The sequence below is a fragment of the Alligator sinensis genome, unplaced genomic scaffold (assembly GCF_000455745.1).
Source record: "Alligator sinensis unplaced genomic scaffold, ASM45574v1 scaffold839_1, whole genome shotgun sequence".
NCBI classification, from domain to species: domain Eukaryota; kingdom Metazoa; phylum Chordata; order Crocodylia; family Alligatoridae; genus Alligator; species Alligator sinensis.
Genome location: NW_005841885.1, coordinates 1,454,914 through 1,478,280, shown reverse-complemented (window position 1 = coordinate 1,478,280; position 23,367 = coordinate 1,454,914). Strand labels below are relative to the sequence as shown.

Genomic DNA, 23,367 nt, shown 5'->3' with positions numbered 1-23,367 from the left:
GGAAATGGGAAGATTATCAGCCAATATGGCTCATTAACAATCAGCCATGAGTATGGGCCCAAAAAAATCTTAATCAGTACCACACTCAATGACACAATTTACAGAACACTATGGATGGAGACAATTGATGGGTGGGAGGGAGGGAAGAAGAAAAAAAGTCAGAGAGCCCACAAGGCTTCTGGGCTGTTGCCTATGCTATCCATGGATGCTGCATTTCATATAATTGTCTTCTTTTGACAAAACCAGCATTTAAGCTTCCATATTCTCTTACCACCTATAATTTAGCCCTTCCATATCTACATTCCCACACTCCTTCATTTCCAGCCTGCTACTAAGAAGTTTTAATAAGCCTTAACTCCTTTTCCTTCCCCATGTCTCTTTACATCACAAAAGTAGCCACCAACAGAAGATCTGAGATTAGAATCCACTCCCCCCTCCCCGCAACAGACTTTATTGCCCATGTGTAGCAATCAGCAACTGACCGGGTACTGGGTAAAGCCCAAAGCACTGCAACTGTATTACACACTTATCTCCACAAAACCACCCTGCACAAGTGACAACTTTTCTGGGGGGAGGGGGTTGTGCAGCTTTGTGATAATTAAAGCAGAGACGAGTGTCACTGCTGTAGATAATTATGCATTAGCAGTGAAATTACTTAATGGAATAAAATAAAACTAAGCCAAATGTTTTGCTTTAAAGGGAATTTCGTGCTGGCAGAGGGTGCCAGACTGATAGCCCAGGAGACCAAAGCCCTGCATTATCCACAAAACGAATATGGCACGGGTAAGAGAAGAGGAGGCTTCTACCCTGTACCAGGAGAGGATGCCAAGAAAGGTAAAAAGAAACATCAACCTGCTTCACAGTTCAGGTCCCTGGGCCCCATGTTGACAAGCTAGATGGAGGCCAACCAGTACCGACTCTGGATGCTGCACTAGCAAGGACACCTGCCCCGAATCAGACTCTTCTGACCAAGGCTCCTAAACAGCTTGCAGACCATTTCACCCAAAGTCAACACAGACAAGATTCAAGTCTGTAACTCCAAGGCAGCTGGGTACCAAGTCCACGATCTGCAGCTAAGCCATCTACTCCCATAAATCCAAGCTTTTTTCTTCTCTTTTTTTAAATTTCCTCTCTTGCCTTGAATGATCATACCTGCACCCTTTCCTTCCACGGCTCTCATCTAGATCAGCTCTCAACAGAGTCCGCCTGCTTGTTAGAATGAGGACTCTCAAGGTCAGTCAGATTTTATAAGGCAACCATTTCATCTTTCGTGCCTCTCTGGCTAGATTCCTCCCTAAAAGCTGCTGAACACTTGAGATTCTGCTGGGTTTGAAAGCCCTGCCAACACCAGAGCCAATTAGGAGTTTTAGGACGATGCACATTAGGGTTATTACAGGCGGCAGATATGCGGCCAGAATAAATCTTAGCTGAACTTTTAAGTGGTTTCTGTAACTTGGGTTTGTTTCCCCTTCTTGAAAATGGAAGGAAAGAGACAGGTCAGCTGTCTATGAGAACCTGCTGGGATTCAAGCAAACTAGCAGCATCTCCATCAGGATGATGTTCTGCCCATACAAGAGCTTGGAAGGGCAACAGCTACACTTGCAACAACAGTCAAATATCATAAGAACCATTTAATACACTTAAACACATGCTTGGTAAAATCCTTGTTGGATTATTTCTTAAGCTATCATCAATGTGTCCATGGCCATTTAGACCACAACCAGTGTTTTAGACCTGTTAGAGACAGATTTCAGGCTCTTGCCGTCTTAAACAGCACAAGCCCCTTCCCATCAAGCCAAGGAGAGTTTTCTTTAGCTGTTAGTAATGAAGGACTTCAGAAAAGCTGGACTGGTCTGATTCCAGATGGCTAAAAGCAGTGGGTCACAAGCACAGTAGCTGGCTTTTTTTAACGCCTTAGGACAGGAGTGGGCAATTATTTGGGCTGGCAGGCCACTTAAGGAGTTGAAGGCAAGACAGGGGTGGTGTTAACTCTTCCTCACCCCCCCCACCACCCCATCACAGCTGTTTACACTGCCTGGTACAGCAAACGGGGGGCGGGGAGATGCCAATTGATCCTATTCAGCCACTGGCCCATCCACCTGCACCCACTGCTGAGGGCACCAGATGGAGTGGGCGCGCAGTGTCACCATGGAGACCAGCCCAGGATCCCTGCAGGTAGGGTGTGCTCAGCTGGGTGGACAGGATGGGGCGATGGGCAGGCCGAGAGAAAGATCTGGGAAAGGGATGGGTTGGGCAGGGAAAGTGCTGGGATTGCGGGGAGGTAACAGGGCCCAAGGCAGAGCTGCAATCCACTCCTTGCACGCCCCTGCAACAGATGCTGGTTCTGGTGCCCCCAGCAGTAGGTGCGAACAGGCATACCTGGGCAGCACGGCCAGGCCAGGCAGCTGCAGTTTACACACTGACAGCAGCAGCTGGAGGGAGCCACTGAAGCAGGGGCTACCAAGAAGCCAAGACTGGCCACCCCGCCGTACCACTGCACCTTCCAGCCCTGCGCACTACAGCTCCCGGCATGCCTGAAAGCTGCTCATGGGGATGCAGCAGGCTGCACTCTGCACTAGGTGGCACCTCCATGCCCAGGGGTGGCAAGACCAGCCACATATGCCACAGCTAAGGCTGCCGCCCATGTCTGGGCTAGGAGAGGCCAAGGGACCCACCATGGGCTGGATGGAATCATTTGGCAGGGCGGATCTGGCCCGTGGGCCATACTTTGTTCACACTGCCTTACAATTTGTGGACAGCACCCAACTAAAAGGGGTGCAAAATCAGGCCTGAGGTATTGCCTGGGCTGCATTTCTTCACCAGACTGCTTCTAGAAAAACTGTACTAGTGGGGATCATCTTTTGCTCAAAAGAGTACTAAACCCATGCGATCAAACCTAAACAGGATACCGAGCTGAGGTGCCTAAAAGAGTTTCAGAGTATTTGTGCATTTCCTTCTTGATAACCCTGCTCTTCCAGCTGTTGCAACCTGGATGCACAGCAACAATCAGAGGCTGCTGGATCCATGTGTTTAAACAGAAGAGAACAAGCCACAGGGGGCATGAGGAGAAAATGAAAGAGAACCAGGTGGATCTAACACACACCTCCAGGTTTCAAACCATCTCAGCACACAACGGCCATACAATTCCAAAGAAATGCGTCTCTGTAGAGAAATGAACGGACTGCTGACACGCAATACAAACTTGCAAACGGGATGGAAACAGGGCATATTCCACACCATCCCAAACTCGGGATTCTCAGGCTAGAATTAAAAACCACCCTTGGAGATGTGCTTTTTTATTAGTAGGTAAACAATTGGAGGCTTCCATAGTTCAGAGGCTGCTCACACTGGAAAACTAGAGGGATTTCTCTGTCCTTTCAGTGCCATCTAGTGGAAAAATTTACCAGTTTGGTGAAACCCTTCTGCACACAGCAGGAAGCAGAAAGGCTCAGGAAAGGATTCATCACTGGCACATAATGGAGGAAACATTTATTAAATTCTTCAGCCCCAAAATAAGAATGCCACAGCCAGAAAAAATTACATCCTAATAACTTGAGCAGCAGCAGCAGCCACCCAGAGCTTGCATGAGATCAATACAGCATGCAGACTGTGGGCTGCAGTGGTTTAGATCCCTGTATAAAACACAGAATCCAAGGGATGAATAATGTAAATGGGGCAAGTGACAGACGCCCCCCTCCAGGTTACTAAGCTTATTAAAGCAGACAAGTGAAAAATCAGAAGGGAGCCAGCATCTGCTATTTTTGACTTTGCTTAAATCAAACTCCATCTACACCATCAAGTTTTAGAGAGACTCATAGGCAAGCTTGAAAGATTTGGCTTAATGGTTAGAACAGAAAAACCTCATACTGTCCTAAACCATGCAGATGTCTTCCTAAGGAAGCCAGTTCATTCAGATTAATTAACCAAGCACAAGCCCAAGAACAGGTCTAAAACATAAGCTTTCAAGCTATATATGTATGCAGAAACATACAAGATGCAGCGAGTCCAGAGGCCAACTCATTGACCTATTGGTAAATTATGTGAATTATCAAGTAGGAAACTCAGGTGCAACTCGGCAGCCTGGGTCGCTAGTTCCTTAAATAGGAAAATGACTTGTTCGCTCCCAGAGTGAGCCTAGCACAGCTCAACAGCAACACCTGCTGGCCAACCAATGCAGACAATAACAGCTTAGTTATCTGTGTGGTTGCCATTCATTTTATTGGAGTTGTACATTTTTTACTACAGTTTAAGAACAGATCAAGGCACATTTCTTACCCAAATAAACTTAGTCCTTAGTGTAACCTATCTGAGCATGGGATTTTCTATGTGTATGCACAACTTGTCATCTGCATGTGCCTGTCCTTGGAAATTAGTATTTGGGTAGCATTAAAAATAAAATGCATTTAATTCATACTGGAGGTGGCCTTACCCCTCCCACTGCCTCAAACACATTTGTATAGTCTCTGGGATACTCCTTGGAACAGCTTCCCTTCTCCAGGGAACAGCTAGCATGCAAAGAGCCTGTGGCAATCAGGTATTTACTTCCTATGTTAGCTCTGTCTCCACAAAAACAGAAAGGCAACTGAGGCCATTAGAGCTCGCTTCCCTCAAGGCGCCTTAACAGATTCCACATTAGCCTTGGGAAAGAAACCGGTTATAGCAAAGTTATTTTATTATTGTAGCAGGAGTAGTGCTAATAGTCTCAGCTTAATTTAGACATGAAGGAAGGTATACTCTACCTGGACTAATTACAATGAAAATTAACTTCAGACTCAGGTTTTTTTTCCTTGCCTCAGATGTGTATAGTATGGCTGCCCACACAAATTACTTATCTACCATTTTAATGAAAAGAATGAAATAGGAACACTCAGGTGGCTGGAAAAAGGGATAAAAAGCTTTTTCAGCTTTAATTGACCAGCTGCAATTTGGACCAACAACATGGTAATCAAGCATCCACGAATTACTGAAACAGATCAAACAGGGAGACAAGTTGGTAGGACTCAGTTTAGTTACCAGTGCAGAAGTGCCATGTTGTGACTTGCATGCTTAATGGTTGAAGGGTCTAGTGCAAATCAGCACGTGGACACTGCAAAGTAAGTTGGGATCATTAAAAATAAGTGTGCCTTTGCCCCCCAAAACTGAACTTATCTGCTGAAATTTGACGCATGTGTATAAATATATTATACAAATGCTATGTCGGCAGTTCAAGTGTTTTGAAAAATATTCTCCCGTGTTAAGCCAGGGAGAGAAGAGGTCCCATTGGAGCAAGTCGTGTACTGGAATTCTAGAATCAACAGGGAACCCACTGAGATGGGATGGCATGGCTTTAGCTTCGGCCTGTGCGTTATCAGGGTAAGGATGTTGGCAAACAAATCTGTTCCATTCACTAATACACACACACACCAATTTAGAAAACAAAATGGATTTGAAGACTTTATGACAGACACCAATCCATTGGGCAAGTGAGGAACTAGCAGTGCCTCTTTTCCCAGAGCTCCTGAAGAGATGGAGCATCCCTCATCTCTTGATTGTAGGAGCACTGGGTGTTTAACAAAGACATCCTTTCTTTTAAGTGTTAGTCATCAAAATTAAGTAGATATTAGCAAGAGAGAGAGAGAGAGAGAGAGAGAAGGTTGAAAAGTCTTACTTAATTCCTTTGTTTTCATTTCTCAAAGCATGTCCTCCTTCCATTAGTTCTCCTTTCACTAACGATTTTCAGGCTAGATAGGGCCTGAATTCTTGGTTTAAAATACACAAGCTGGCAGGGAGGAGGGGGCAGCAAGCCAGGAACTCCTCAAAACACTCAGCACGTGCACACACCTTCTCAGGTCTTCCAATCTAGACCTTTTGTTTGAAACAAAAACTAGAAAAGGAATAAGTCAATTCTTCCCCCAACCTCCCTTAAAAGAACCCCTTTTCCATAGTTACCCTGTGGCATATATTACCCAAGGCTTATAAATAATATATCACAGATGGGCACAATCAATAAGCACAGAACATTTTTATAGTATTATAATCAAAATCCTGACATGATCCAAGAGCAGAAAGAATTCCAGCCAAGAACAGCAGCAGCTGTGGTCCAATTCAACTTTTCAGTTGATTCATGGCAATCAGAGGGTGGAGAAGATTTGGGGCTACATTTGGACAAGGTTAGATAAGATGCAGGAAGTGAGATTCCTTCAGGAACACACATTTCCCGTTTCCACCCCTACATGTAATACACATTGTTCACTGCCCTCCCTCCCTCCCAAAACAGCTTGTATTGAGAAACGGAAATGCTGTCATGGAAAGACTGATTTTTTTAGGAATCTGCTGAAACTCCAAAATATGCATGCATGTATGCAATTAGGAAGAAGTTAAGCTGACTGTAATAGGAAACTTAAAAAAAAAAAAAAAAAAAAAAGGCAGCCAACCAGCTGCCTAAGAGTTAACATTATGCGTTTCTCATCAAAACCTCTTTCGAGGAGGTTAAGCACACAATAGACTATCTAAAGCAACAGCTAGAAAGGCTGCTTGAAATTCCACACATGTGCCTCAGCAATGTATTTCTATTAATGTCCAGCGTGTGTCAGCGTGAAGATAAGGTACCAACATCATGTCCAACCAGCCAGCTAGAGAATGGGACGCCGTGTAAAACATTGTCTGATACTTAGAATCCAGGAGAACGGTGGCGTTTGCAATCTCACCCTCTGCACACACGCGCCTGATAACGCCACCAACAAGGAGAGGCAGTGTGAGGAAACCATCCTGCAGCTTTGGGGAAGAAAAAAAGATTGAGAGGGAGGGAGCAGGAAGCGAGGAAGAAAGAAAATAAACTTGATCAGCAAATGAAAGGTTTTGGGTGCCCAACTGGCAGCTTGTGAAGGAATTGATGCTAGCACTAACAAGGAGAAAAGTCGCAAATCACATTTGCTCTTCAACTTTCTTTAATCTTTCCCACCCCCCACTTTCTTTTTCCATGTAAAGAAGTAACCTTAACACTAGCTTTGAGCTCCCCACCATATTATGTGCACTTGTTTTATCTCTTACTATGAAGCAAGGAAGTTACTCTACTCTTATCTGAAGCACAGGAAGCATCATTAGCAAATCTCTGGGACCTCTACCCAATGCTTGGTAAAATAAATAAGTAAGTAATAAATAAAATAAAATAAATAAAGCAGATAAAATCAGCTCGGATACCAAAACTGAAGGGCTCTCTTGGTCATATTTCAGGGTGCCAGGGAGATATGAAGTAACTGGCGTTCTATGCTTCCTCTACACCCATAGTCTATGTTATCTGAGAATGCAGAGCTGCCTGTTGGAGTTTTCCCTTCATGCATGTTAGATTATTTTGCAGCATCCATAAGCCTTACAGCCCACACCTCATTCTCTTTGTATAGCACCTCCCAACCAGCCGGACTCTGAGACGATTTACTAATGTATTTCTAAGCATCATTGGCCCATGGTTCAAATGCTGTCACTTCTGAAGCGTATCACACTAGGTATTAGACAATATCACCGAATACTAAAGTAAGCATGCACAAGATGCCAAGGCACAAAACCTGAGGAGGCCAAGTAGCACTCCAAACTGACATTCGACAGGGAAGTAAGAATAATATTCTAGCTATTACAAAAAAGTAACATGGGATCTGTAGTGATCTTGCATGAAGAGCAGGAACTCCAGGATGGTCTCAGTACTGACTCAAAGGAAGTGGCAGCCTACCAAGACACTAGCTGCAATGCCTTGGCACATATAGTGCTACTCCCTTCCTTTGAAGATCTAACTTCCACATGGCATCAGATGATCAGTACTCACACTGGAAAACCCACCAAGAACTGGGTTTCACACCAGACATGAACTGGTTATAAGGAAGGATCAAAGTAACACTTGGATAGTTGCATCATCAGATTACCATCTCTTGTCCTTCAATTTGTCTGCTTACCAATTCATTTTTTTTTTTTTTTTTTTTTTTTTTTTTTTTTTTTTTTTTTTTTTTTTTTTTTTTTATAGCTTTGCTCTCTCTTTTCTCCATCCCTAAGGGAGAGAGAAGAGAAAGACTGGCTATAAAGCTTAAAAGCCAACCTGAACTAACTCTGTAGGACCCACTGAGGAAAACAACCAAGAGTCACGTTGAAAGCAAGTACAGAACATTTTCTCACGTGCCTAGGTATCTGTGCTCCCATCCAAAGATCAGTCGTATGTGAAAATGGATCTTTGGGAGTCTTCTAGCCACCCTCTGGTGTTTTTGTCACAAATTCAGTATGTGCCACTAGTTAAAACACACAGATCAAGTGTTGCCCAGGACTGTTCAAGGTCTTGGAGTGGAATATATGGAGCTCTCCAACATAAAGATAAGATGAAGCCACACTAAAAATAAGCTGGAGTGGAGTGTATTGCTGTGCAAGCTTCTCTACTACTTATTATCAGGCTCATTCTCTTACAAGCATTAAAATTCACTCAGGTTTAATAAAAGCAATGTTCTATTTTAGATGCAACAGCTCTTCCTAAAAACAACTGGTGCCATTATCCAGCACTGCATAGTTGCAATAGAGACAAAATTCTCATACTCCCAAACTCTCTTCAGTCCTTTCAGCTATAGGTATCCTAAATCCAGACAGACTCATCTGGCAGCTGTTTCTGAGCAGCAAGTCAACTCTGTAGCCAAAACGCACAGAATGCAGGGAAAGAAGACTTGGAGCCAAGACAGGGAAGTTCAGCAGCCCCGCAGACAACTTCAATTTGTTGCAGCTGTAGGATTTAAGAAGAGGCCAGCCCTGCGATAAGGTCCTCCAGCCCAGGCAACTATAAAAATGAGATGCTCACATGAGACCATCAGCTGCTGAAATCTGCAAAAACCCTCCAAACACAAATTAACCTTCAGAGTCAGGCGATAAAAGACTAGAGCAGCAGAAATTGGAAGTAATTTTTTTAAAGGCAAAAAGAGAATAAAAAAGGATTACTACAAATGTCTGACAAATCACACTATGGGTAGCTGGGAAAATAAAAAAGCAAAGAAGCAGGCTCTCATCCCCAGCCAGATAATGCCTTTGCCTTCCCCTAGGACAAAAGGAAAAACATTGTATTTTTATGTTGCAGGAGTATTTTGGTGCATTTTTCCCAAAAACATTTCATTTAAATTCTGACCCTTCATCCCTTCTGTTCCTCAACCTTTATTCCCACATCAACTGTTCCCAAGATCTGAAGTTGTTAGTTTGTGCAAAGCATTCAACAAGCAGATCCCATGCAAAGCACGGGGCTGACTACACCTAGTTTAGATTCATGCTGACCCTCCCAGAGCACCTTGTTTAAGAATAATTTCATCTGTAGGGATCCCTGGTTTCACAGGCAGCATGCAGAGAATCCCTCCACCAAAATGCAGTCTCTTCTGGGATGGAGCCTAATTGACAGAAACGGGGAAGGAAGCCTTGGCCCTAGACTTTAAATCAAATCTAGAGGCGGCTCTGGTGAACAACCGCAACACATACCACAAAGAGCCAGATAAAGAGACAAGCTGGAGTAGGTAAGGAGCTGTATTACCAAGCCCAGACTGCTGTAGATCAGGTAAGGGAAAGGGAGGAAGAGAAAGTTATGACACTGCACATTCCTTTGATTTAATCCCCCTGTCCATTTCTTGCAATGAAAAAAGCTGGAGCAGCATAAACCAGTCCAGAGCCCTAAGCAAAGGAGAAGAGGTGGCCTGTCTGAGGCACATTTAGAAGTGCTGAAGCTCCGTATTACAGCTTCCATTAGCAAGCAGCAGGAGGTAGCTTCCATATCAGATACTGAAGTGTGGGTGTGGAGGGGGAACACAATCCCAGGGGCACCCTGACTATCTCTGCTTCCTGTGGCCCTTTTCAATCTCACACATACACTATGTCCACAATATAAAATAGCTATAAGTCAAGTCTGACTTCACTGCCAGGAACCTTGTTTTACTGAAACTAAAGCGGCAAGCATAGAGGAATCTCTTCAGTAGCCAAAATAGTTCCTGATCAGAGAGTTTACTCAAGTAACATGCCTAGGGTTACCATATGTCCAGGTTTCCCAGACACATCATCTTTTTGGAACCTCAAGTCTCCGTCCAGGCATTTTTTTTGAAATATGAACCAATGCCTGGGATTTTGCTCTGCTTCACTGGCGAGAGCAAGGGGAGGGCAACTGGAGGCAGCGGGAGCAAGGGGAGGGCAATTGGAGGCAGCGGGCACACATGCACCTGCACACACACGACTGGCATGCAGACAGGCAGGGTTATGGAGCAGCCCCAGCAGCTGGATGCAGGTAAGTCTGTGGGGGGCGGGGTTGGAGGGCCAGGGCTTGGGAAATATCCAGGGGCTGGTGTGTGGGTGCAAGGTGGTGCCTGCCAGTGGTGGGGGAAAACTGTCTGGGTGCCACGGCTGTGGCAGGGCAGAATGGGGGGGCCTGCCCCTCCAATGGGGGTCCTTTGAGGGCAGCAGGGAGCTCTGTGTGGCCAGGCCAGCAACAAAGGGGCTGGTGCCTGTGCTCACAGGGCTGGGCCAGCCAGGAGATGCTGTCTGGGTTGGGCCATGGCCAGGCCGACTGCTGCGATGCCTGAGCCCCAGCCCAGAGCACGGGTTGCCACAGGCACCCTTCTTCCCTCCCACCCACACAGGGACTGTTCTCACTCTGCCGTCACCTACATCAATCTGAGCCACCGTGCTCCAACCCGATCAGGACAGGGGCAGGTGGGAGCCCCCTCCAGCAGGGCTGGGGGGAGCAGGGGGCTGTGGGTCAGGAATAAGGGGCACCAGCAGGGATTGGGGGGCTGCGGGTTGGGACTGAGAGGCATCAGCTTAACCAGCTGGCAGGACCAAGGGGCTGCAAGTTGGGAGTGAGGGGCACTGGCAGAGCCAGGGGGCTGTGGGTAGGGAGTGAGATGGGAGTAATTTCTTCTCCATGTACAAAAGAAACATTTTCTTTATTTCAGTTTAATATCTGGTTCACATCTGGAATTGAAAAAGTAGGGAAGTTTGTATTTTTTCACAGATGAAGAAAGCAAGGATGAGATCAACTAGTTTTAAAACCTTGAAAGATATGGTGACCAGAAACTCTCAGTTCACTTTGCTACCAAGGCAGAAGTCCTCCTTTGTTTGATAAATTTGTTTGCTAAGTGGAAGACATGTTACTAGTTAAATAAAATCTACCTTAAATGTATTGATACAACAGGAAAAAAATATAAGCTTATTAAAACAACAACCTGAAAGTGCTGTAATTTTACATTTAATTGCATTCCAACTTCCATCTGAAGGTAGCCTGACCCAAATTAATTCCACAAGTAAGTAACATGACAACCACTATTTTCTAATAAAAATGTAAAAATGTAAAAATTAACAATCTGTAACTGCTTAAATAAAAGTGTATGAAGATAGTGTATCCTAGTTAGCAATAAACAAAGCTGATCCAAGATTAGAAACCTTTTTAGGTATGTAAAAAAACAACTTAAATAAAATAACACAAATGCAAAACAAAATTAAAAAAATAGCAAGCTGAAATTTAAACTACCGATTTAAAAAAAAAAATCAGTTCTTTCCACATCAAACCCAAGTGCTGTTCAACATGGATCAGGTATCCAGGTCGTAGCCATATTGGTCTAGAGGCAAAAGGAATCAGCCCCAAAATTCTTTAATTGCCTGAAAGCTTACAATTAAAGAAAAATTTTTGCTTAAATCTAGTTGGTCTAATAAAAGATATCACCTTTACCACGAGGTCTGATTTTGTTCAACATGGAAACATTTTCAATACTTTAAGCAAAACTTACAAACTCGTACTTCATAAAACAATCACAAATGCCTCCTCCCAGCAACAGCCCCTGCATCCTGGAGGCAGATTTATCACAACAGAAATGGGAAGGGGTATCAGTGGAGGCAATATGCTACACTGACCGTACATCAGGCAGAAGCAGTAAAACTACTTTGCTGAAGAAGTGGATCCAAAATGAGTCGTCACAACTTGTCACCATTTGAGAGAGAGAGCACAGAACAACAAGCCTCATCTGCCCTAGGAAGGGGGTCCATTGTTATTCATGGGAATCAAGGGTGCTGTTGATCTAGAGCAGAATGCAGTTCAACTGTAAATGTTAATAGGACCAAAACAGGTTCACACCATTTCTGAAACTATTTACTAGGCCTGTGCGAAGCAGCAAGTATTTGCTTTGAATTCAGCTGAGAGGGGAGGGAAAGGGCGGGGAGGAGGAGCAGATCAATGCCCCCACAGCAAGGGAGGGAATGGGGCTGGGACAAGCTGTACAGCTGAGGCAGGGGGGCACAGGACTCGTGGAGGAGGGCTCCTGCTACTGCATGCCACCAGTCCAACAGCTGCTCTTCCAGTGGCTCCTTTGGCAGCTCTCTCTGCCAGGGGTCCAGGAGGGCATTTAAGCGGGCGTGTGCCCCCAGATCTGCATGGGGCAGGCAGGCTGGGCTCCGCTCCACAGGGCAGCTAGCCCCAGCCTGGAGCGCAGCCCTGGCTCCACCCACCATGCAGAGCGCAGTGCAGCGGGGCTATGGGAGGGCTGCAGCCTCCCTAAAATTCCCCATAGCCCCCACCTCCGGCCCCATCCCAATCTGGGTGCACACGCCCGCCCCCATGCTCTGCTGCTGCTCACCCAGCTGGGCCGCGGCAAGGCAAAGCCAGGGTTTGTCTGGGAGGCACGGAAAGGCTGGAGCAGCTTCCGCCACTGCACGCTGCTTGTCCACGGCAACACAGCGACACTGTCCCGCGCCTCCCTGCACCAGCTGGGTGAGCAGCGGGAGGGCATAGCCCCCCACACCCAGCACCATCCACCACCCATCTGAAGCACAGCCCATCCCCTGCAGATCCAAGGGCACTCGCCCACTCCCATGCCCTCCTGGGCTGGCGGTGAGAGCTGCCAGAGGAGCCACTGGAAGAGCAGTTCCCAGACCAGTGGCATGCAGTGGCGGAAGCCCCACTTCCCGGCTGGGCAGCTTCTCCCTGCCCCAGCCCCAATCCCTCCCTTGCTTTGGGGGCTGTGATCTGATCTGCCCCACCTCACCCCACACACACCCCTCCCCTCCCCACTCTGCCCACCACAGACTTATCAGCTGGAGGCAGCTGTGTCCAGCATGGAAGAGGACTGCTGCCTGTTTAATCTATGACCTAATCTCCAAATTGATGCCAAATCTTTCCAAATTGAATTGATTCAGAGGCTTCCGAATTGATTTGGACCTTTTAATGGGTCTCCCAATTTGATTTGGAAATTCGGCCACCAAATCGGGCTGAATCTCCTCCAAATAGAAATTGGCTACCAAAGCTTTGCACAGCCCTACTATTTACAGCATGAGTTGGGCTGCACTACTTAAGCCACAATCACTACAAAGGATAAATCTACTGGCATATACACAATCATGCAAACTGCAATACAGCAAACAAAAATCACTTTAAGCTTGAACAACTGCCCATAATTCCCATGCCACTTTTTGCCCAGACTGCCTGAATCGCTTTCTTCCACCCGTGGGACCAGAAGGCAAAGGCAATTTATCAGATGAGTTCCCCCATTTTCAGACAGACACCTCAGTGGATCTGCCTACAATGGCATGTCTCCAGCTCTCCATCCATTGCACTGACCATGAAGGGAGCAGGCCTGGAGGCAGCTTGCCAGTAATCAAACAGCAGCACTTATGTCTAGTTTGAGCTGAGCTAGAAAACCCTCTGGTTAAAATGCCATTGGCCAGCCCAGCCTAGCACCATCACTGCTAGTACAACAATGAGAGCTGTCAGAAGTTTAGAGCCAACAACATTCAAGATCTTGGAGTTCTGCAAAAACAAAATCAGCTCCAAAAACACCTAAGTTCATGGTCATGACCAAAACCACCAATCATGCTTGGTATTCTCATTCCAGTCCCCTGCTTGCCTTCCAATTCCCCCCCCCGTGGAACTGAAGTGCAACTGAATTAAATGAGTCTGAAGGAATTCAACCACCTTATACTAGTTACAGTTAGCTGACAGAACAACTAGAAAATTGCACAAACTGTGTTTTGACAACTCCTTCCTTGCAAGCAGGGACCAACAGATTTCTATCCAACAGGCCACTGAGTACAACATGGCCAAAGAAACCATGAAAGAGAAGCCACTGCTTAGCAACAACCAGAAGAACATTTCCCCAGCAGCTTAGGAAAGCCACTTCCATCTTCACCTTTGCCCACACAATAATCCTCCCCTCCCCCCAGAAAGGGCTAATTATGGTATCAAGTGTGTACCACCCTCACTCCATTTTTACATTCATTCATTAATTTTTTTTTTTTAATTTTTTTTTGAGAGGGGAGTGGGGGGAAAGGGACACAGATTTTTTGGTCAATAAATCTGACAAAACCATTATCCTAGGGGATTAAACAAGGAGATAAGAACTTCAGGGCTTTGCACAAATCATATTAGTTCAATTCTCAAATCCGGGTAATGCTTCTTTTCAAAAGTATTAATTTCATTTATTCTATTTCCTCTCCCGTTATCCTGATAACACTGGCATGCATGGCCCCTACATGAGATCCTCCTATTTTGTAGGTTATAATCCTCCCTTTCTAGAGTGGTAATGAGATGTCTTCCCTTAATCACATTTATTTCCTGCCTCCCCCATCCAATTCCACATTGGATTTGTTTTGAAGATTTTGGTTAAAAGCTCACAAGTCTCAAAGTCACAGCCTCCTACTGAGTGGCTCAGAGTGCATGGTGAACAGCCCCAGGAGACTAAGGAGATGGAGGTTTGGGGGGAAATGCAGCCCGGCTTACAAAAAGTTTCCTTGTTGTCCAAAAAACACAAGGGGAGGAGGGAAGGGGAGGAGACTGTGATTAAAAACAAAGAAGAAAGAAAAAAAGATGCTGAGTGCATGGTGAAGGGGACTATTTGGAACATGTCCAAGGGCCTAAGAACCTGATCAGGAAGACTCCACTACAAGCCCTTTATTCTAAAATAAAGGACTTGAACAAAACATCTATGTTAATTCCTGCCCATTTGACAGAACCTTTCACAGGAAGATCAAAGCCCTTTACAAATGATCATTATCAAGAGCCCTGCTGTAAAGTACAGTACAGTAATACCTCTTGTACTGTCGCTTAATATTTATGGTATTGGATACATTTGAACCTGATGATGGGTATCACAGCCCTGTTGTGCTAGGTGCTGCACACATACACACAGAATTCCTCCACAGCATCTTGCAGACTGTTTCCATCCTAGCTGATTCCATGGAGTGACTCCACATCTCTGCCCCCCTCAAACAGAAGTTTAATAATGCTGTGAACTTCCTGACTGTAGGATTTGTGAAGTTCCAAGTCATATAAATACAGTAACTAAGGCCATTTGTACACGCCACGGGGGTTTACTTCAGTTTAATTCTCTCTAAACTGAAGCAGTGGGTTTTTAAAAACATCACTTCAATTTAGGGCAAAGTAAACTCCTGTGGTGTATACACAAGGGTCTGGCCCAATCCTTACCTGCCTCTCCAGCGGCAGGGACGGCAGCCTGCCAGCAGGCCAAACAATCCCTGAGCCACGGGGGATGGAGGGGGTGTCCCTCCACGGCTACGGCAGCATCCCCAGGCAGCACTTGCCCACAGGCAGTCCCAGGGGGCACCACAGCCACAGAGGGAAGCACCGATCCCCCACAGAGCTCAGGGAAGCAGGCTCTGGGGAGAAAAGAGAAAAATCAGACTCGCCGCTTTTTTGTTTTTTTCTTTAGTGGAGCCTGCCTGCACTGGGCCCAGTGTTTCCCTCCGCAGCTATAAGGTAACAAACTAAAACACGGTTGACATGTTTTATTTTGTTGCATCCCAGAGTCATTTAACGCACATTACGCAGTTGACATGTGTAAACAGCTGCACCACTGAAGTGGTACAAAAGGGCATTAAGCCGCTTTAAAAGCCAATTTTTTGGCATGTACAAATGGCCTGAGGCACCAAAAACTGAGCAACTCGGGCACAGCCACAGAAAGAGGTCAAAACAGAGCTTAGCTAAAGTAGAAATCAGTCTCAACCACAGACTCCTGCTTTTGCCATTAATTCACCTTTCTTGTCACATCCTTCTAAGTTGTAGCACCAAAGTAAACAATGAATTCATTATATCCAAAAGCCTGTAAGAGGTACCTTGCCAAAGGGTTAGCTCATAGCCTACTCTGAGGAGGAAGGTGCATGGTGTAGTAAGAATGAACTGACACTTTGCAGAGATACTAATAATAAAAGTCAACGAATGAAAACCATAAAGAACACAGATTAAAATGTCACATAGCTTTCAGCACAATGCAAATGAAATCATTAAAAATATAGCCATTGAATTCAATTTATTGCCTAAGAGTGGTAAGGTGAAGAAAGACAATTGCCTCAGCAGTGGAAATGCCTGTTCAAAAGAAGAAGTGACCAAACTGCTGTGACGTCAAGGGCATAGGACAGCTCAAGACATGACCACACGTGTAGAGGAAGTAACCTTGCCAGCTATCCATGGCACAACCTTCAACACCTAGAAGATTACGGGTAGTGAAGGCAGATCATTCAGCCACCCCACCTTTCTCTGGATTCAGTACTAACATGGCACAGAACACCTGAAAGTTTGCTCTCCTGGCTTCTGTATGCACGACAATGGGACTCTCAGCTAGAGGCTCGATCTATCACCACCCAGCACACATCATCTCTGCTGTTCTTAACAATTTAGGATGCGAGAGCAAGCACAAGTAAAAACAGCAAAAGGTGGACCATGATCCAGAGTTAGTGCCAAAAAGAACCAAAAATAAGTACTTTTGAAGAAATGGAGTGGGAAGAGTGAAAACAGGAGTCTGGCAAGTCAAGATACTGACAACAGGCAGGAAGAGTTTGAGAAATACTCCAAGCCTTCAAATGCTACATAGGAATTCAGAAATGAGAAGGGGAGACCATCATGTCTAACAAGCAGGAATCGCGCAGTTTGAGAATGCAGTATGGAGACCATCAGGCTTAAAAATGCCTGGATCTGAAAGGAAATAAACATAGTAGAAGTCCCCCAAAATTAAAAGGCCACCGCGCTGAACCTCTGGTTTGAGTAGCCAGCTGCCTGGTCCTAACTGTTGGGAGGACAGATGAAGCTACCCAACAGGTCAGTTCTGTCGCAGATTTATTCGCTATTTCAGCAATAGGCTGAGAGGATTAAACAACAATAAACATTAGCATAGTTTTGGGCCTCAAGTTGTGTATTCACCAGTTATCTTTCAGGGGCTACCCACAAAGCACCTGATCCAACTGCCCTGGTGTTTGCAGACAGTCAGGCACCCAGGAACTGTACATCCAATATTTTAATGGCTACAATCACATTCTGATGGGACAACAGCACTGCATTAAGGGTTGTATCCCAGCTCATTCTAGCCAGGAAATAGACACATTTTCCTGATAGTGCCTGAACACCCCACCACATTCCTCCCAGGCTCCGTAAGACAGGCGGGCTCTCTTCCCAAATACTGGCATCTCTCCATTTGAACACCATTGTCCTCCTGATGGGAATGGTATTAAACACTTCACCTGGCAGCCAAGATGCCCCACTCAGAGAAATAGCTTCCATGTGCTGCAGATACCAATTATCCTTTTTTTGTTGTTGGTAACCTTTCAAGGCACAGAGGAAGTAATGAGTACCACAGACTAGGAACTAGGTTCAGGCTGCTCAATTCATAACACAAGTGGCATTTCATAACTCCTGTGAGAGAGAGAGAGGGTTAGGCCCTCCTTCCACAAGGGAACATATTCTTTGGTTTGTACTTACCAGCTGGGCAGCCCTCTGCCTCTCTTCATTGGTGCTGCTCCTTTCCCGCTGAAGGGCAGTACTCAGGGCCTCACTAGCTGCCTCCCGTTCCCTCTTAGCCAGCCGAAGGAGCTCGTCTTGGACCAGTGCCTGCTCTCGCTCATATCTGCATCAGTGCCAAAGACAGAAGGTGAGCAGCAGACTTCTGGCAACAGGTCACAATCTACCTGGCACAATGCCTGCTTATACTACCACAGCATCAGTTTCTGCAGAACCAGATGATCAGCAAGTTCAATACTAAAAAGCCAAGCTACCATAGGACAAAAAGCACATACATCTATAATCTAGTCAGGTTAGACTCCTTTAAGTATTTGCTAGGCATTCAAAATTGGAAGAATAAAATATTTAATATGCTACATGTTAAGCTGATAATCAAGAGATGAAGGCAGGCCACACACTAAGGAGTTAATCTACCAAGCAGACTTCATTCACTACCAAGTCCATCTGGCTCTGTTGCTTAGCTTTCCCTCCCCACAGCAATGTAGACTAGATGAGATCAGAACAGAGCTGAAGGAAGCGACTTTAGAAATTTCTAAGCCAACACTACATGGAGAAAACTTAGCACCCATACATGATTCCCATTCTGGCCCTAGGAATTCCACATGCACATAACAGGCTAAGGGAGGTACAAGATCAGTAGGTCTCTATACCATGCCCTACTTTCTCTGCAGCACTCACTAGACTATCCTTCCAGAAGCAGCTCCATACATCAGAACTGAAGACTGCCAGCAAGTTGGATTCTCCCCCATCTCTGATAAACAAAAGTGGATTTCCAAAGACTCCCCTAGAGAGGTAAGAGACATGACAGGGGAGTGACACTGTTCCACTATTTTTACAAGTGGTGCCACTGTCAAATGGCCACACTGAGAAAGGACTCATTTTTGGTCATCAAGATTGACCCTGTGTGAAATGCTAGCAAATACTGGGCACAGTAAGGAGAATGCCAGAGGCAGCAAGCAAGAATAGGAGAAAACAGCTAGAGAAACTAGGAAAAAAAAAGCCATGCACAGAAACTTTCATAATAGAGACCCATCCTGCTATGTGGAATCTGGAAGAGTTCCTACTCCTCTCCATTCTTTGGAGAAGCAGCAGATTCCTGGAGTTGCTAGAAAGGCAATTTCACAGAAAGCATCTCATTCTCCCCAGCAGCTTAACATGCTTTGACACCTTGCAAAATTAAAATGCTTCATAGAGGGGGAAAAATACCACAAACAAGCCTTGAAAGGGTCATGTGGGACAGTCGCAAGAAAAAGAAGAAAGAAAAAAAAAACAAAAGAAAGGGGATACCTAGACAGGCATTATTTCAGATCTAACCACAGAGTCTCACTCGGTATAATTCTTCAGAAGTAAGAGATTTGAAACCTGAACCAAATGTTCTTCAAGCACTTCAGGATCAGTGCTATAGGTTTTCACCTATTTTAGGAGGCAGGAGCAGGTATAACCAACTTTAGACAGTACTGAGCACGTGTGTTCTTTCACACAACTTATTGTAGGTCCCAAGTGTTCCTCGTGGTTCTTCTGGTCTTCTATGTTTCTGTGACCACCCTCCAGTTGGTTCTTAGCTCCTTCACCTGCCTTTGCCATAAGTCACATGCTTGCACTACAAGGGTTGTTCCATGACCTCAAATGACACCAAGACCTTACAAAAGACTTACTACACAATTGAAGCACTGAACAGCAAACTTCAGCATTACACACAGCCCAGAAAGAATGTGACAGGACAGGCAGCCATCTTTTGCCAGGAAGAGAACATTTCCTCACCTCCTGTACAGGTCCTCCTCTGCCTCTGAAGGCTTCTGACCAGAGCTTTTCACCGTTGGTGGCTGGACTCCTGGGAAGAGGAATAGAAGCACATGACTACTGTGGAAGAAACCACCAGCTACCATCATGTCATGAGAATGAACACTAATGAAGGAAAAGGAAAACACTTAATAAACAAGCAGACAAGGTTCTTTGGGTAAATCTGATATCTTTTATTAGACCAACCAAACGTCCTTAGACCAACATGGATACAACCTATACCTCTAATAAATAAGCAGTGTTTCAAGAGCATGGTCAGCAGAAGAAACATCTCAAAGGAAACTTGAGAATAAGAATTGGATAGCTAAAAGTTGTGTTCATGAAAAAGTGATTAGCTTCCTGCAGGTAAGGGTATTTAACACACCTTAATCCTGATCCATGCAAACACCCATTTTATTCTAGTCCTACTCTCTACACCTTTTCCCCAGCTCTGACAATGCACTGCTCTTGATCCACTGCCTGTAATTACAGCAGGGGCCCTTCAGGAGCAGAGATCAATTTAAAAAGGTGGTTTGGGATATCCACAAAGACTAACACACTTTTGATCAAGCTTTAGACAACCAAAGGACAGAGTTCTCTGGCTTGGCTCACCATGCCCATATTAGTCTGGATCCCATAGACAAAAACGTTAGGAATTGTGAGGGACTGCTGATGAGAATATCAACACTGTATATCCAGATACCAAAGAAAACAAGTTTCAGCTATCTTAGGTGGAAAAGCCAAAGACCCTTCTCTATAATAAGCCATGACACATGCCATCAAACAGGCAAGTTTTGTCAGTCTCTCTTCCACTCCTGGCAACTTCTGGAATCAGCTCATTACCTTTTCCCTCCACTGAACATGCAGTGCAACATTATGTGCTCACAATATTATCCCTCTGTGTCGAAATGAAACAATACAACCCCACTTCAGTCATTTATGACTAATGTCCTTTTCAGAGTGAATCTGGATAGCTCACAGGGTTAGGATCCTTAGTGCCTTGCAAAGATGAGGGTTTGCAAACCAACCTCACCCCCACAACAGAACAACCAGGGACAATATGCAGCAGCATCAAGCAGCTGTGCAAAACTGCTGCAATGTTCCAGCTGAGTGAAGTGAAGAAGCGCACCCTTACGAGCAAGAGCTGCAGCTGCACATATCATGCCTCACTTACCAACCTGCTGTGAATTAAGGGGTTTGCAAGTCATCAGGATACAAATAATTCAGGTTCTGCTGTCCTCTACACTGCCATACTATGTTTCATCCAAATTGAGGAAGCTGGTATTAATGCTATACTATAGATAGTGAAAGAAAATAAGTTACCTTACTTTTCTTTGCTTTAAATTAATTCAGTGACCCAGTGGCAGAGCCACTTAAATCAAATCAAATCAAATCAAATCAAATCAAATCAAATCAAATCAAATCAAATAAAAACAACCCTCCACCAACAACTAACTCTCCACCCCATCCCTCCTCCCCACCTCCAAAAAGCCATGAAAGACCTCTCAGAACTACAGGAGGCCCGAACTGTGCAGTTGCCCTGATACACAAGTAGAAACATCATAAGCCAAATCAAAACACACTTTGTAAGAACTATGCCCTGAAAAAAAATATATGAAATCCATAAAAGCATCATCTGACTAGTGCTGCTGCTCAGACTAGCTTCAAAACTCTAGGCTCTAGATCTGACACAGACTGGCAATACCTGTAGGAGACTTGGCCTTCTCTTCTGCAGCTTGCGGAGATGTAGTGCCACGGGAAGAGGGAGGAGGAAAGGAAGATGGTCTCTGGTCCCTTGTTGGTTGAGAAGACTCTTTCATTCGATTTACTACATCTTCAGTGAGCTAGCGCAATTATTTGCAGGGAAGAGATTAATGGAATCAGCTCTTAATTTTTACCTTAATACTAAGAGAAGTTCTCAACTGGTTAACTTTTCTTAAACATTGCCACAAAATATCACTAGTTCTGCTACTGAAAAAAACATTAACAATTTTTTAAAAAGTCATTTCAATTTTTACAGGCCAGTTTCACATTTAGAAAATATGAAAACATCACATCAGGAAATTATAAGACCCCAACAACAGCTTGACTGGAAAACAGGAATGGAGAACAGACAACTAGAGGAAACAATCCTGTACTGGTCTCGGACTGGATCTTTAGCTGATGTATCACCATCTCTCACTTCTATAATTGTAAGTAAAACTTCCACAAAACAAAATGGAAGGTGGATGGAGAACATATGTGCCCAACCCTAAATTCATTCCTTTTTTCTGCACCTGGGTACAGATCCTAGAGAAGAAAATGTGCCCCAAATATTGAGACTTCAATTCATGACAGTCTTTCAGAACGCTGCCTGCTCTAATTCTTCTTCCGATACACTGCATGGTTAACAACCTCATGCCAACCACACCATCCTAATGGACAGAGCAAACAGTTGTTTTCCCCCCTGCACAGGCCAGTCCCACAGAGAGATACTTCAGAGCATGAAGCAGAATAGAGTTTGGCTGTGCTGCTCCCACGCAGGGCAGCAGCATTTCAACGTCTCCAGTATTTATTTTGTCAGTTTGGTCTTGGGTCTTCAACTCTCCTCCCTGGTGCTTTGCCGACTATTGCAAAACACATGTACATGTGGCCTGCGTCCTATCAAGGGATCCCAAGGGACACAGCTAGAGGCATATAACACATACTGCAAAGCAATCTACATGCAGCAGCTCGGAGGTTTTATTAAAGACAACAGTCATAACTCTAGAGGTGCTTGTGCGTCCTTGGTGAGGGTGGTGGAGAGCATCACAATGCTAACTAGAAGGTTTGGGGGGGCGGGGGGGAGTAAATAATCCATTTTGAGGTTCAAAAACAAGGATCCTTTTTCATTTCATAGATGCTTAAGACTGGACTTGACTTTGGAGGCCAAGCAAGCAAGGAAGGGAGGCCGCTGTACTGGAAGCCAGCAATAAAAATACAAGGGCACCTCTCATTGAGCCGAAACCCCCAGAGGTCAAGGGAGTGCTTTGGTAGACACGAGTCAACGTTTCACTCTAGTCCCATCAGCTGAACTGCAAAAATCAAAATAGCAAGACACCAAGCTGTGCTGCTGGGCTGGGACCCAGAGCCAGGCGGTGACCAGGCAAGTGCAAAGGGAAATGGATCAGGATCGGGTTCCTCTGTGCGAAGCACCGGAGAGAGGAAACAGACCCTGCCATGGCCGATAACCGGGCCCCAGCCACAGCGGGGACAACTCTCAGGCAGTTTTGCTGACCATCCCTTTCTTTTAACAAGGGGTTGGAAAATAAGTCAGTGAAAGGGAAGAACAAGCAGCGGCAGGGGTGCAGCATCAAGGAACCAGAGCAACAGGAGGGAGGAAAGGAGCAGGGCTCCTGCACTGCAGCCACCTCAGATCCTCACTAGTCCCCAGTGCCTTCTCCGCCGCCTGATGCCCTGGGATGCAGGGGGTGCCGATTAGGGGCAACGGTGCCTTGCCCTGGACACTTGCTCAGCACCACCCTGGCACCAGCACCCCCGCTGCCCAAGGGGCTCCACAGCTGTGGGGCAAAGAGAGGCGGGGAAGGTGCTGAGGGAGGGCCACACTCCTGGAGGCAGCCCCAGGGCTGAGGGGCCCCTTACACCTGCCCTCGGCCCAGCCCCGCCTCACCCGCACGCCCTGCAGCACCCGCACGCGCTCCTGCTCGTCCAGCTCGAACGAGACCTTCCTGCCGCCCGCGCTGCTCTCGCTGCCGCCCATCCCGGGGCGGGCTAGGGGGTCCCGTCCCCTCCGAGCTCAGAACAAGCACCTCCAGCTGCCCTCGCCTCCACCCCTGCCAACAAGC

At 45.6% G+C, this 23,367-nt stretch overlaps 1 protein-coding gene across 4 annotated transcripts in view; it reads right to left on the bottom strand.

The window, feature by feature from the left end:
* Window positions 1–23,361, bottom strand: part of CHCHD6 (coiled-coil-helix-coiled-coil-helix domain containing 6) — a 145,437-nt gene extending 122,076 nt beyond the window's left edge. For all 4 annotated transcript variants that reach the window (XM_025196850.1, XM_025196852.1, XM_006017777.2 and 1 more), the window contains exons 1-4: window positions 23,193–23,361; window positions 21,249–21,387; window positions 19,526–19,595; window positions 17,726–17,870 (exon numbers count right to left, since the gene is read on the bottom strand). In XM_025196850.1, coding sequence (XP_025052635.1) covers window positions 17,726–17,870; window positions 19,526–19,595; window positions 21,249–21,387; window positions 23,193–23,282 — 444 coding nt within the window. In that variant the 5' untranslated portion in view covers window positions 23,283–23,361. The remainder of the gene's footprint in view (window positions 1–17,725; window positions 17,871–19,525; window positions 19,596–21,248; window positions 21,388–23,192) is intronic.
* Between the last annotated feature and the right edge of the window lie 6 nt (window positions 23,362–23,367).